This window comes from Candoia aspera, chromosome 2 (assembly GCF_035149785.1).
Source record: "Candoia aspera isolate rCanAsp1 chromosome 2, rCanAsp1.hap2, whole genome shotgun sequence".
Taxonomy (NCBI): Eukaryota; Metazoa; Chordata; class Lepidosauria; order Squamata; family Boidae; genus Candoia; species Candoia aspera.
In genome coordinates, this window is record NC_086154.1 from 14545540 (window position 1) to 14559970 (window position 14431).

General features: G+C 43.1%; 1 protein-coding gene across 1 annotated transcript in view; it reads right to left on the reverse strand.

Moving 5' to 3' along the window:
* Nucleotides 1-14431, reverse strand: part of LOC134488918 (zinc finger protein 850-like) — a 29482-nt gene that overhangs the window by 10891 nt on the left and 4160 nt on the right. The window contains exons 2-4 of the mRNA XM_063291273.1: nt 13778-13904; nt 11238-11348; nt 8155-9332 (exon numbers count right to left, since the gene is read on the reverse strand). Coding sequence (XP_063147343.1) covers nt 8155-9332; nt 11238-11348; nt 13778-13904 — 1416 coding nt within the window. The remainder of the gene's footprint in view (nt 1-8154; nt 9333-11237; nt 11349-13777; nt 13905-14431) is intronic.

A 14431-nucleotide genomic window follows, 5' to 3' on the forward strand; every position in this document is an offset into this window, starting at 1 on the left:
GAGGGGCCGACCAAGGGCAAGATGGATGGATGATATTCTAGAGGTGATGGACTCATCCCTGGGGGAGCTGGGGGTGGTGAAGACCGACAGGAAGCTCTGGCATAGGCTGGTCCATGAAGTCACAAAGAGTTGGAAGCGACTAAACGAATAAACAACAACAATGTATGTATACATACAGTATATATGTTGGGTGTTGAAAACTAGAAGGGGAAATATGTAATATATAGTTATCAAGCTGGTATGATCTTCTGGAGTTGATGGGTACCTGGAAAAAGACAATGTAAGTTTGATTATGAATGGAAGTCCTAAAAATATGTATGTCGGAGAGTGTGAATTAGTGACATCTAGGCTGCTGCGATTAAGGCTCATCTGAGATTAGAAAAAAAAATTTTTAATTAATCTTAAGGCAGCCTGACCTCCACCAGATGCATCACCTCTCAACTTCCAAAACCTCTGGCCAACATTACCTCCAGCACCAACTGAGCAAAGCTATTTGAGGATTGAGTGTATGTAATGTTTTGATTGTTTGCTGAAATACTATATATTTCTAAAGATGGGGATTTTTTAAAAAGTAAATTGTGTACATATTAAGTAAACGTAAACCAAATAATGTATTTATTGAAGACAGGAAGGAACAAAGAAAGAACAAAGAAAATGCTCAGTTACACACTGAAACAAGAGTTAGAGGATTCCAGCCGATACTTGTATTTCCCAATTAAAAATGTACACACCACCTAGCAGCTCGCCCAACTCTTCAGGGATGGATCTTGCTTTTCCATAAAGACACCAAGGATTTATTCTTAGCTAACAACAGTCAACACCATGTCCCTAATCATGTCGATTGGTTTCTTTTTGTTAGAGTTATGTCCAACCTATTTAATCTGAGTACTCAAGTCACTTCTTCTGTCAAGCTGTCTTCCTAACTAACCTAATGTAGCTCCCCTTGTATAAAACTAGCAGAATCCAAAAATGGAAAAACCTGTGATCTCTAGATCTTGCTGAAGAGCAAGTCCCAGCATCTCTGACCATTCACAATGATGGCTGGAGGTAGAAGTTCAACAATATTTGGAAAGGTAAAGGTGCGTCTCTCTCCTTATCTTGATTTAGATTGTACTTTTGCTCCATGAGGTTGAAGATCTCTCCACTCGTTTTCATTTGCAGGTTAATCTTGTGAAATAAATCTAAGCTGAGAATGTGTTTCTGGACCACATTCATCTGATGAGCGTCAAGGACAGTGCCCTTCCAAGTACCTATGTGTCATCCAGAAAAGATCAAGACTTATTCTCTATTGGCCTACAGTGCTGGTTATGGAATAATGGATTTAAGTTACAGGAGCAGATTCCAGAGGAACGTTGATGCAGTGGAATTCTCCAAACCTGGAAAGAGAATGGGCTTTTGCAGAACAATGCATAGAGAACAGCAGGAGATTCCATTCATATGAACAGTTTATCAACTCCTTCCTAAATCAGGAGAAAATCAAAAAGAGCGTAAGAGGTATCAAAGGGGGCCAACTTAAAATACATGCCAATAAAAGCTGGGCTAAAATACACACCTCTCTAGATTCCAAGGCTGAGACTTGGCAGTTGGGAAAAACTTTTTCAAGATTAGAGCAATGGAGCCAATTATCTCGACAGGTGGTGGGGTCCCCTTCAATCGATGTTACCAGCTGAAAAGCCATCTCTTGGGGATGCCTTTGGTGGAGGGGAAGAATGGATTCAAGGCCTCAGCATTCCTTTTAGCACAGAGAACAGAGGCTTTGGTAGACAGATGGTCCAGCTCAGTACAAGGCACTTCAGATGTTCGGATAGCTTGCACGGATAGTTTCTCATTCTAAATTCTCATGGTCAGGATTCTTCTAGCTGCTGCTCTGCTGCTCACAAACATCCAAACAGAATCATAGAACTGTGGAGTTGGAAGGTCCACACAAACCATCTACCCCAACCCTCAGCAACATGCTGGAAAATCAATACATCTTTGAGAGGCGCCTGTCTTCCAGATATTGAGAACCATAAGTAGACTGTTCCAATGTTGTACAGATCTTACGAACAGGGAGTTTTCCTGATACTTAAGTGTAATATAGATAGCTGCAACTTGTACCTTTTATTTCTGGTCCTAGTTTCTATGGCAGTGGAAAATAGTTCCTGGCCATCTTCCCTACAGCATCTTTTGCTGTATCTGAACACCAATATCGCATCTTCCCTCTGTCTTTTCTAGACCCAACATCCTGTTCCTTCAGCCTGTTCTCATAAGACAGGTCCTCAAGTCTGTTTCATCTTCGTTGCCTTAATTTGAACCTCTTCTCACCAACCAACCTCTTCTCACCAACCAACATCCTATTGATGTTGTATCCTCAGTAACATCTTGCAGGCTCAAAATCAAGAGTCCCATTATTTAGAATCCTACTTTCTGCCATTGCTAGCTGGATACCTTCAGAAAGTTTACAAGCAGGGTGGGAAAACAGTACCAATATCTAATATAGGCTATACACAGCCATCATTACTGCCACGTTCACCAGGCTCCCCCCATCCTGATGCCCGTCAGTGTTGCACTTCAATGTCATTTTGAGGACATACTAACAGCACTAGTATGACAGAACCCCAAACAGCACTACCCATCAGGCCAATAATGTATCAGCAATCATGGGGAACTCTAAGATGAGCAGAATTACAAACATTTTAGAGGGAAGGAAATCCTAAATGCTAAACCCCCAAACAATCCATTAAAGACTGTGCTCATTGACCATGCAGTGATAAGACTAATGAGGGAAGGCAGAGAACTGGACAGTGAGGAATGAAATGGTGTGGCCAGCACTGTAAATTCTTTCTTGTGACTGAAATCCATAGGCACCTCTACGGTTTCATTGAATCTTGCTTAAAGCCACCCAGCTTGGTGACCATCATCATTATCTTGTGGAGTCCCACAGTTGACCTGTGCAACCTGTACAAAAGCTCTTTTTATCCAGGTTGAATCTCCCCCATTCAATTTCTTTGGATGATTTCAGCTTCTAACAAATCCACTTTTTCCACATCATACTAAATTGCATGAGGGGGTTGCCCCAAATGAAAAATATTTAGTGTGTAAAAGGTAAAGGTAAAGGATTCCCCTGCACTGCCGTGTCCGATTCTAGGGGGCAGTGCTTATCTCAGTTTCTTAGCCGAAGAGCCATCGCTGTCCGAAGACACTTCCGGGGTCACGTACTGACACTCAAATTCAAAATAGGCCTCTTGTTGGCAAGGTCTACTCCTCCCATCTACTTTTGTGGCCTTTGGACAAAATGCAAGGCAGCAAGGGCTCATTTGAAGTTCTCATTCTTCTCTAGGGCAGAAAAAGTTGAATGAATTGGCCAATTTTGTTCAAAACTTGGGATAAAGTTTTGGAATTTGTCTTGTCCGAAATGTGAAATTCTCAAATCAGTCGTTCTAAATCCAGAACACTTCAAGCTTAATATATTTTGTGGACTTCTGAATTGTATGTATTATATTCTCCACTCTCAAATGTCTAAGCCAACACATAACCCTCCCTAAATTGTTACCTCATCTTGCAGGGAGGTTTTTTAAAATTTACTTTCTATCCCTCCTCTATTATTTTTACAAATAACTGAAGACAGCGAACATACCTAATACTCCTTCCTCCTCCTATTTTCCCTACAACAACCACCCTGTGAGGTGGGTTGGTCTGAGAGAAAGGGACTGGCCCAAGGTCACCCAGCCGGCTTTCGTGCCTAAGGCGGGACTAGAACTCTCCTACCACACCTGACTGGCTCTTGGGCTGAGAGGGAGGGACTGGCCCAAGCTCACCCAGCCGGCTTTCATGCCTACGGCGGGACTAGAACTCTCAGTCTCCTGGTTTCTAGCCTGTTGCCTTAACCACTAGACCTTAACCACTTCAGCCTCCAAGCATTCTCTTTGTCCTTTGCTGAAACTTTCCAGCTTTCCATTTTGGGAAGGAATAGGGCGTACAAAGTAGCATTTTATAGTCTCCTAAATCTTGAGTGTGCACCTGTTGGGTGAGGAGAGGAAAAATCTCAACAATGGACATCAGAAATGGGCAACCTAAAGACTCAGCCTGACATCTGGGCCCTGCATCTGTTTCTTGCAGCCCTCAGAACTCTCTTGGACCACCATGTTGAAATTCAGCAACAGAGTTACTGAAACCCAGTGGCATGTTTTCTTGTCATTTAAAGATGGGAAAACACAGGCAACTTAAACATCTAAAATAGGTGAAACCTTTTAAAGAAAACCCTCCAGCCCTGCCTGCCAGCTTTATTCATTAACACGAAGCATTGCTTTTGCATCAAGTGTCCTCCCTCCCAGAATTGTGAGAAAGTTGCCCATCTCTGCTGTACAGTGTAAAAATATATCATAGTATACCATTTAGAGATGAAGCCTATTTGTCCTTACAAATAAAATTATTTGGAAGGTGTATGGCCATATATTAAATAGGAAATGTCAGTTTCTGAAGCCCAGTGTTATCTCAGGGTTGTTACTCAGTGTTGTAACAACCACAATTGGGACCGGAATTTCGGTTGCTAAGCAAAGTGGTCATTAAGCGAATCTGACCCAATCTTATGACTTTTTTGCGGTGGTTGTTAAGCAAATCACCGCAGGCATTAAGCGAACCACATGGTCATTAAGTGAATCACATGGTTCCCCACTGATTTTGCATGCCAGAAGTCAGCCGGGAAGGTCGAAAATGGTGATCACGTGACCACGGGACACTGTAACAGTCATAAATGCAAACCGGTTGCCAAGCACTCAAATTGCGATCACATGACCGCAGGAACATTGCATCGGTTTTAAGTGTGAGAACCGGTCATAATTGGGTTTTTTCAGCACCGTCATAAGTCTGAACTGTCACTGAACAAATGGTTGTTAAGAGAGGACTACTTGTAATATTACTATTTGGTCATACTTGCTGGCTAACATGCAAAGGGTTTGCCATGCAATGGTACTGAAATTACATGCAAAAAGAGTAGTATGTAATAATTGGCATGCAACAGAGTTTATCATTTGATCACTGGAATGGAATGGAATGCAGTATTTGAGCACAGCCATGCAACGGTACTATCTAGCAATATTTCATAGCTGACATGCAGTCACATCTGACTTTTAGGCAGCATCTGATTATTCTAAAGTTGCTTGCTTAGGGCATTTTATAGCTGACTCCTGACACAAGTCAACAATTCAGAGACCTTCTATAAAGTTTAAAGCACTCATATCTTGAGGTCAAATTTCACATTCAGCATCCAAAAAGTGGTATTTGGAAAGACAACGCACTTCCGCATTTCCCAAAAGTCAATTTCAGCTTCAGTGCCGTTTATTCTGACCGCTTTCGGACCTCAATACTGCTACAACCTGCCGTTGCGGCTAATTCCTGTAGCCAACGTTTTTCTTTGTCTGTTTTCAAGCGAATGGCCGCTTTCAAGGCATCTTCACGCTCTTTCAGTATGGACCCCTTCATTCTGCACCAAGGGTCCTTGCAGCGTGAGCCACTTTCCAGATGCAAGCCATTCATAGAGTCTCTTTTCCTGCACAGCTTCTCCTTCTTTGCACAAGGCTTGATTTGTCAACAAAATATTTTCCACGCACTGGGCCAGAGGATATGCTGCGATAAGAAACAAATTCAGAAACAATGATTGAGATCTTGGTCAGAGGGGAGGGGAGAATATTAGTAATCCACAGGGAAAAGTTTAAAAGTTTTAAAAAATGATTTGATAAATAAACCAGATCAATAAATAAGTAAAAAGAAAAAGAAACGAAGCAAAAAGAAAACTGAGTTCGCAGAAGTCGGCCCCACGTATAAATATTCTTGTAATGTATCCCTCACTGTTTCGTCTAATCATTAACTCAAATAATCGACAGCGCACTGCTGATCTATCCAGAAATGCAAACTGGCCAACCAAAAACAAAAATACAGAAGAATATAAGGCCTTTCGTCTTTCTTTTTTTTAGTGAACTGAAAAATACGTGTTATTGCCTTCTCCCCAAAAGGCCAAAATTCTCCAACTGTGTGGCTTCTACAAGGGTGGGACTTTAATTCCCAGAATTTATGCCCAGTGAATCATCAAACAGTGTTTCTCAACCTCAGCAACTTCAAGATATGTGCCCTTCAATATTTATTTTAATAAATTTAAATAAATAAACTAACTCCCAGAATTCCCCAGCCAGCATGCTTCCACCTGCTCTTCAAATAGGAGTCGTGGGTCCAGCAACACCCCCAGCTCAGAAACCAACTTTTTCCAGGGGAGTGCAAACCCATCCAGAATAGCTACTACAGCTGCTCTTGCGGGATAGTCCAGATGTTCATGGAGAACAGCAGCTTCATCTTAGTGGGATTTAATCTATGTTTCCTTCTCCCCATTTGGACCCTAACAACCTCCAGGCCCCAATTCTGGCGTCAGACAGCATTTCTGGCTCAACTTAGCAAGAAGATGTACAATTGCATGTCACCAGCAAAATGATGACACCTCACCCAAACCAGATCTCTCTAAGCCGTTGTATACAGATGTTAAATAACACAGAAGAGAAGAACAATCCTTGAGGGATCCACAACCAAAAGGGACCGCTCACCCCCTACAACTCCCAACTAGAAGTACTCCTCAGGGAGGAGTGGAACCACCATAGCACAATGCCCCTACTCTCAACCCTTGCAGATGGTCTAGAAAGACACCATGACTGAATGGCACCAAGTTCAAACAGAACGAAGAGGGGCATACATCTGTTACCCAACAGAGGGACCAATACCTGTTCTGTCCCATGCCCATATCTGAATCCTGATTAAAAGGGACCCAGGTAATCCTTTACTTCCAAGATCTGCTGCGGCTGATCCCCCAGCATCTTCTCAATAACCTTTCACAAAAAGGGAAGATTGGAGACAAGGAGAAAGTTGTCAAAAACAGCTGCATCAAGAGCTGGCTTCTTTAAGAGAGGGTGCACACTGTCCCTTTCAGGGGTGGCAACATAAGACACATACATACCCCCTTAGAAAAGCATTATTCAGCTCTTGAATCCAGCCATATAAACCCTCCTGGTCAACTGAAGGTGCCAGGAAGGGCTTACATCTAGCTCACCAACGGCATAGCTCATGATGTAAAGAACCGGATCCACTTTCTCTGGGTCCACAAGCTCAAAAGAATCCCAGATCATAACAGAATATGTCATTGTGTTTATCCCACTGGGCTTTGCCCACCTGGAAGCAAAAGACTAAAGAAAATAAAAGCTATTTTATCTACAAAGACACACACACACCCATCTGGAGGGCCTGCAGCTATCTTCTCCTGCCTATTTTTCTCTAAAAGAGTCTGGGACACACTGAATAGGACAAGATTTCCTTCATACACTTTTACTACCTACCCATTTTAAGCTCACAACAAGCCTGAAGAATGATAAGGCTTAGAGATGGGTCCAGTCACCCAACAAACCTGGGGACCAGCTGTGACCCAGTTCTCCTCACTTGATCTGACAACCACACCAGCCACTTTCTTCCTATCCCACTATTCCCTGACAAGGAAAACCAAGTCTCATTTGAGGTCTGTGTGGAAATCAATTTCCAGAATTCTCAGCCACAGATGCTCTGTTACAGAAGTTAGGAAGTGAAACTATTAATGTACTGAAGTATCTTGGCAGCTCACTTAGGGGCCAAAGTGATGAATTCGATGTTCATCAAAGAATGAATGGAGGGAGGAACTCCATGGACAGCGCAGAAACACAGAACACTGGAGAAAAATTTAGCTACAACTTAAACTCATTCTACTTTGAATTGTTTCCAATAGAGTTGCTGAGGAAGGAAAAATAAGGATGGCCCCAGACATGGCCCTGAGCTCCCAGGCAAAAGTGCAGTGTAATATAATCCAATCTAACAACAACAGCAACACAAATAGAATTCCAGTCATCTCTTTCAGCCTGACCAACACAAGAGTGTGGTAACCATAATCCAAAATATCTGGAGGGCATCAGGGTGCCACACCCGCTTTTAATATCAGCAATGTTGTTTTGCTGCAACAGAGGGATTTTCTTCCCAAAATGCAAGGAAGGCAGAATATAAGAGGAATAAATATATAAAATAATTAGGAATGTCTAATCTAGAGGGAGACTCTTTAATTCTGAATAAGCACGTATGTCAATGAGAACGAACAAACAAGCACAGCTCACCTACATGTTGCCTTTGGTGGTGAATAAGGCTCCTATTTGCACTAAATTTTTTGCCACACTCCAAGCAGGCATACGGTTTCTCCCCTGTGTGGACACGCTGGTGGGTTACAAGGTGTGTCCGGTTGGCAAAGCATCTCCCACACTCTGCACATTTATAGGGTTTCTCCCCCGTGTGGACACGCTGGTGTTTCACAAAGGCCGAGCGGTCGGCAAAGGCTTTCCCACACTCCAGGCATCGGTGGGGCTTCTCCCCCGTGTGGCGCCGATGGTGCCTCGTGAGATGCGAAGGGGAACCAAAGCACTTCCCGCAATCCAAGCATCGGTAAGGCTTCTCTCCCGTATGAGTCCTCTGGTGCCTTACGAAAGTGGAGCGCTCCGAAAAACACTTCCCACACTCCAAGCACTTGCAAGGTTTCTCCCCTGTGTGGACTCTCTGGTGACTCACCACATGGGACTGTCGGGCAAAACATTTCCCACACACCAAGCATTTATACGGCTTCTCCCCCGTGTGAACTCTCCAGTGGCTCCCGAGATGCTCCTGCCGTGCAAATGTTTTCCCACACTCCACACATTTATAAGGTCTTTCTCCCGTGTGGACTCTTTGGTGTTTTGCGAAGACAGAGCGATCAGCAAAGCATTTCTCACATTCTGGACACTGATATGGTTTTTCTCCTGTATGGACCCTCTGATGCTTCAGAAGATGTGACTGCTGGACAAAGCTCTTTCCACACTCCAAGCACTTGTGAGATCTCTCAGCTGCATGGATCCTCTTATGGCTGACCAGGGCTGAGGGGTCAGCAAAACATTTCTCACACTCCAAGCATTTGTAAGGCTTCTCTCCCGTGTGGTACCTCCGGTGGATCACCAGTTGTGACTGGCAGGCAAAATGCTTCCCACATTCCAAACATTTGTACGGCGTTTCCCCAGCATAGATTCCTTGGTGTCTGGCGAGGTGTGCTTTGCGGCCGAAGTATTTATCACACACCAAGCATTTGTAGGGTTTCTCTCCCGTGTGCACGATCCGGTGGCTCACAAGGTGCGAATGGCAACCGAAGCATTTGCCACATTCCAAGCATTTATACGGTTTCTCTCCCGTGTGGATTCTCAGATGCCTGGTCAGGTTTGGTTTCTGAGTAAAACGCTTCCCGCAGACGGTGCACAAGTGCTTTTTCCAAGGGTTGTCTTCAGGAACCAGGGAAGGATAAACAACAACAGAAGAAATCATTTGAGAAGGGACCTCCCAAAATATTCCAACACAGCAATGGAAGCTGAGGTGAACATTAACATTCTGAAACGCTGAAATACTTTCTCAATCACCCACTTCTTTTTAATGCACGCAGGATTTTATCATGTGATCTCACCCTCCCTGTTTTTGGAAGAGGGAAAGTCTTCAGAGGTCTCTGCCATAATCTTCTAACTCATAGGTAAAGGTAAAGGTTTCCCTTGACGTAAAGTCCAGTCGAGTCCGACTCTAGGGGGCAGTGCTCATCTCCATTTCTAAGCCTTGGAGCCGGCGTTGTCATAGACACTTCCGGGTCATGTGGCCAGCATGACGACTCGGAACGCCGTTACCTTCCCGCCGAAGCGGTACCTATTGATCTACTCACATTTGCATGTTTTCGAACTGCTAGGTGAGCAGGAGCTGGGACTAGCAACGGGAGCTCACCCCGCTGCGCGGTTTCGAACTGCCGACCTTCCGATCGACAGCTCAGCGGTTTAACCCGCAGCGCCACCGCGTCCCCCTTCTAACTCATACTCTCTTCCTAATGGAATATAAAGAGGTCATCAAAGTCGCCCCTCCCATCAATCAGTCTCAAAGTGAGTGACAGGAGAATGCATGATGGGGAAACCATCCAAGTATTCTTTCTAGTCACATTTTGCTATAACGTTCAAGCCTCCCTCCCCTCCCTCGTCAGTCCCCTTCCAATCCAGCCCTTTTGGGCTCTTTTACAGGTTTGCCCCCCAATGTTATGGATGCAGCCATAACAATAGGTAAAATGTATGTGAAGTATGACCAACCATTCAAATGTAATGGCAGCAGGAATTGGAGACCCTTTATGGATCTTTTGCTGAAAACAGAAAACATTGAACTTGTGGTTTATGGGTTTGATGACTAGAAAAGGTAGAATATGGAAAGAAGGGAGCCATACTGTAACCCTAGAAGAGAGGATAAAATATAAATGTATGTATAATTGCTGTAAAGAAGACTGGAAGCCACTTCTTTATATCTTTTTTCTTTTTCTTTTTCTTTGTCTTTTTTCTTTCATTTCTTTTCTATTGACTTATCACTTTTCCTTTCCTTTCCTTTCTTCTTTAAATTTGTATTGTTTTGACTTCATAAGAAAACTTCTTTAATAAACATTAAGTTTTAAAATTTTTAAAACACACACACACACACACACACACAAATGCAGTGACAGTAAATGTGGTCACTACCACAGGACAACTTTCATCCAGGGACTGGAAGCTGGCTTTGCTAAGGTCAGTTAAGAACAGGGTTGAGTTGTTTGTGATTCAAGGAGCTGTAGAAACTCCAGCCATTGTCTTAAGGCCACCATCTTAACCCACTGATGTGTTTATTTATTTATTTTTATACACTTCTGATCCTTCTAGACCACCTACTTGTCAAGCTCTAGGAGGGTTTTTTTTTTATTTTTTTATTTATTTATCAAATTTCACCATTGTCCATCTCCCCCCGACAGAGGGACTCTCTTTTTAATTAACAATATGAAATAAAACCCACTTGAGGTATCTGACACCATAGATGAAAAGTCATTTTTGCATCTGAGGCAACCAGCTCCCATTAAGCAGTCCCAGTCCTTGATCATAAAGTTACATTACTTAAAAAGTCACAATCAATTCCCAGAATCCCCACACTATATATGTAGTTAAAGGCTATGGTTTATAGGAATAACGTAAGTCAAGTCCAAAATATCTGGAAGACATCAACTTGGCAAAGCCAAATTGTTTTAATGATATACAGTACCACTGTCTGATTAATCCTTGGTAGATCATTGGAAGACAAGTCCATTTAGAAGCAGCTAAAAATGCCAAATAGTAATGGATTTGCAAGACCCAATGTCTCACCTGAGCTGGCATCAAAAATCTTTTCTCCATCAAAGACCTGAGAATCAGGAACACAGGGGTCCTCTCCTTGTTCCAAAAGGGAGACAAGAACAGGCTTTGGAACCGCAGACCCTTCATTGAAAAGGAGGAGAAGACAACATCATTAGGAGGGATCCTGCTTTTTTGGAAGAGGTTGGTGAATCAAACAAGACAACCAGTCCCATTCCTTCTGCTTCCCACAATGCCTAGCCAAATGCTCATGGAAGACCACAGATGCCTCCCCACTGAACTGCTTGTTCAAACATATAAAGTTCTCCAAACATCTTGTCTTAAAACAAAGACGCTCTATGGCTCTTGGTCATTTTTGTTTTCTATGAATTTAGAGAAGCTCTTTTAAAGAATATGTCAGAACTGGCCACATGTAGACCTTGGCCTAGTTTAAAAATCCAGCTACTTTGGCTCAGTCCCATCTACATTTCCCTTAGTTTCTGTTTATTCTTTACTCTTGTGTTGTTCTTGTTTTTAACCCTATTATTATGCTAGTTGTCTAGAGTTACTTTTGTGACTGAGAGAACACACAAACTGATCAATCAATAAAGGATTCCCTTGAAGGTCAAAAACTGAGATCAACCTTGGATTCACTGTTGTATGCAAGAGGCACGCACATGTATATGTATGCTGGATGCCTTCTTGCATGCCCAAAAGTTGCAGCACTTTTCTGGACTAACAGGATTTGCTCTGAAAAATTAGGCCTTTATATGCTTGAAGATGATCTAAGCCACCGTCTTTCACAGTAGCTAGAAAAGATGCCTAAAAGTTGCCAGCAAATCAGAATTCGTACTACAACAGAAGAACAAAATTATTGACTACATGGTGAGTTAACATATTAATGGTATTTAATTGATTTCGGTTAGATGCACTGAAATTATATAGGGTTTTTTTTTCCCTGATCCCCACTCATTTTTTTAAATCCCTCTCCTTCTGAAACACAGTTCAAAGATCCTTTCATTCCAAAAAGGCCTGAAGACAGGCAGACAGACAATCTACCTATTGGATTTAGATGGCTACCCATCTTGAATGCATGACTCCAGGAGGCTAACGATATTAAAAGTAATAAAACTATAAAAACATTAAAACACCTTTACCATCCAGGGCAGTGTCTCTCAACCTTAGCAACTTTTAAGATATGTGGACTTCAACTCCCAGAATTCCCCAGCCAGCCATGCTGGCTGGGGAATTCTGGGAGTTGAAGTCCACATATCTTAAAGTTGCCACGGTTGAGAAACACTGGTCTAGGGGAAGACTTCAACCCTTCCAGTGATTGTGAGCAAATGCTAGGTTAGCTTCTGATTATGTTCAAACTGGGGTTAGAACATCGTGTTCTCCAGTTTCTGGGTCTTCTTTGCTGTGCACCACCCAGAGGCTTGTAACTGGGGCAGTACAGGTAGTCCTCACTTACCAACCACAATGGGACCGGCAACTCTGTCACTAGGCAACGTGGTCATAAAGTGAAACATCACGTGACCATGCCCACTTACAACATCAGTCTGTCAGTTCCAGCTGCAGTCGTGAAGCAAATCACCTGCAGTCGTGAAGGGTGACATCATGTGACTGCGACTTGTGACTTCCTGCCGGCTTCTCCACTGACTTTGCTTGTTGGAAGCTGGCTGTGAAGGTCACAAATGGCGATCACATGACTGCTTGATGCTGTGATCGCTGTAAATTCACACCAGTTGCCAAGCGCCTGACTTGCGATTGTGTGGGGATGCTGCGACAGCTGCAACTTCGAGGACCAGTCATAAATCTCCTTTTTCAGCGCCGTCATAACCTCGAACGGTCACTGAACGAGCAGTCGGTATGCAAGGACTACCTGTACATAAAAATAGTGAAATAAATGAAATACCTTTATATGTATGCATGTGTGCATGTATGTGTGTGTGTGTGTGTGTGTGTGTGAATATGCATGTATATTTATTCAATTCAATATAAATCGAATAAATACAAATAAATTATATATATATATATATATATATATATATATATATATACACTTTTACATATAAATATATGAATATAGAGAGACAACTACATACACATACATACATATATGCACACACCTACTTTATATATGTGTGTGTATGTGTGTACATCTATATATACACACAATATTATACAATAATTAGAATCCAGAATAAACATTCATAAATAGCAGCTGAAATCCTAATCAACTAGCTGAGAAAATGTGGCTAAAGAAGTCTCAGCAACTTTCCTGAAGGCAAAGTATAGGAAGCTAAGCATACTTCCAGGTCTTAAGAACTTTTAATCACTTTGAACCCTTTGCTTCAAACAGTGGGACTGGATTAGGGAAACACGCCCATTTTCCAAGTGATTAAAAGGGTGGTTGAAGGAGCGGAAGAAAGGAGAGCTACTGATAAAAGTGGAGATTTTAATGCTGATGTATTCATTACAAGGATTTATAAGCCATCGTTCAGAGTAAAGCCCTCATGGCTCAGCCAGCGATGCAGCTCAATGTCTTCCAAAAGAAGAGGGGCTGTTCTTACCCAACAAGGCCAGGCTCCCATAATTTTCAACCATGACCTCCTTGTACAAAGCTCGTTGACTGGGATCCAGCAGAGCCCACTGCTCTTTCGTGAAATACACAGCCACATCGTCGAAGGTCACCAGGCTCTGCAAAGAACACAAAGGGCTTCTTCAGTAGCTCCAAAATCACTGCAACTGGAAAACCAGCTTCTGGGGGGTGGGGGGGAGTCTTGCATTGGCTTGGGGCAATGCTGTAGTCACATGCATCGCTGAAAATACAAGATGCATGAGGGGGATCCTGTGGACAGGCTCCGTGTCAGCAAACGGGACGGGCTCCTGATAACTGATTTATATCTCACCTTTGCTAAAGGAGCTCAGGGGAATAGACACAGTGCTGTCTTCTCCTATGTTCTTCCTGCAACCCTGAGAAGTAGATTGGGTTGAGAGAGAGGGATTGGCTCAAAGCCACCCCATGAGCTTCTGTGGCTGAGGGGGATTAGAACCTGGGTCTCCCCACTCCTTGTCTAGCACCTTCACTATTACACCACCCTGGCTGTTGGACTGAGAAGGGAATGACCAGAGTCCCCAGAGAGCTTCCATGGCTGAGGGAGGACTAGGACCTGGGTCTCTCCACTCCCAGTCTAGCACCTTAATCCCTACCCTATCCTGGGTCT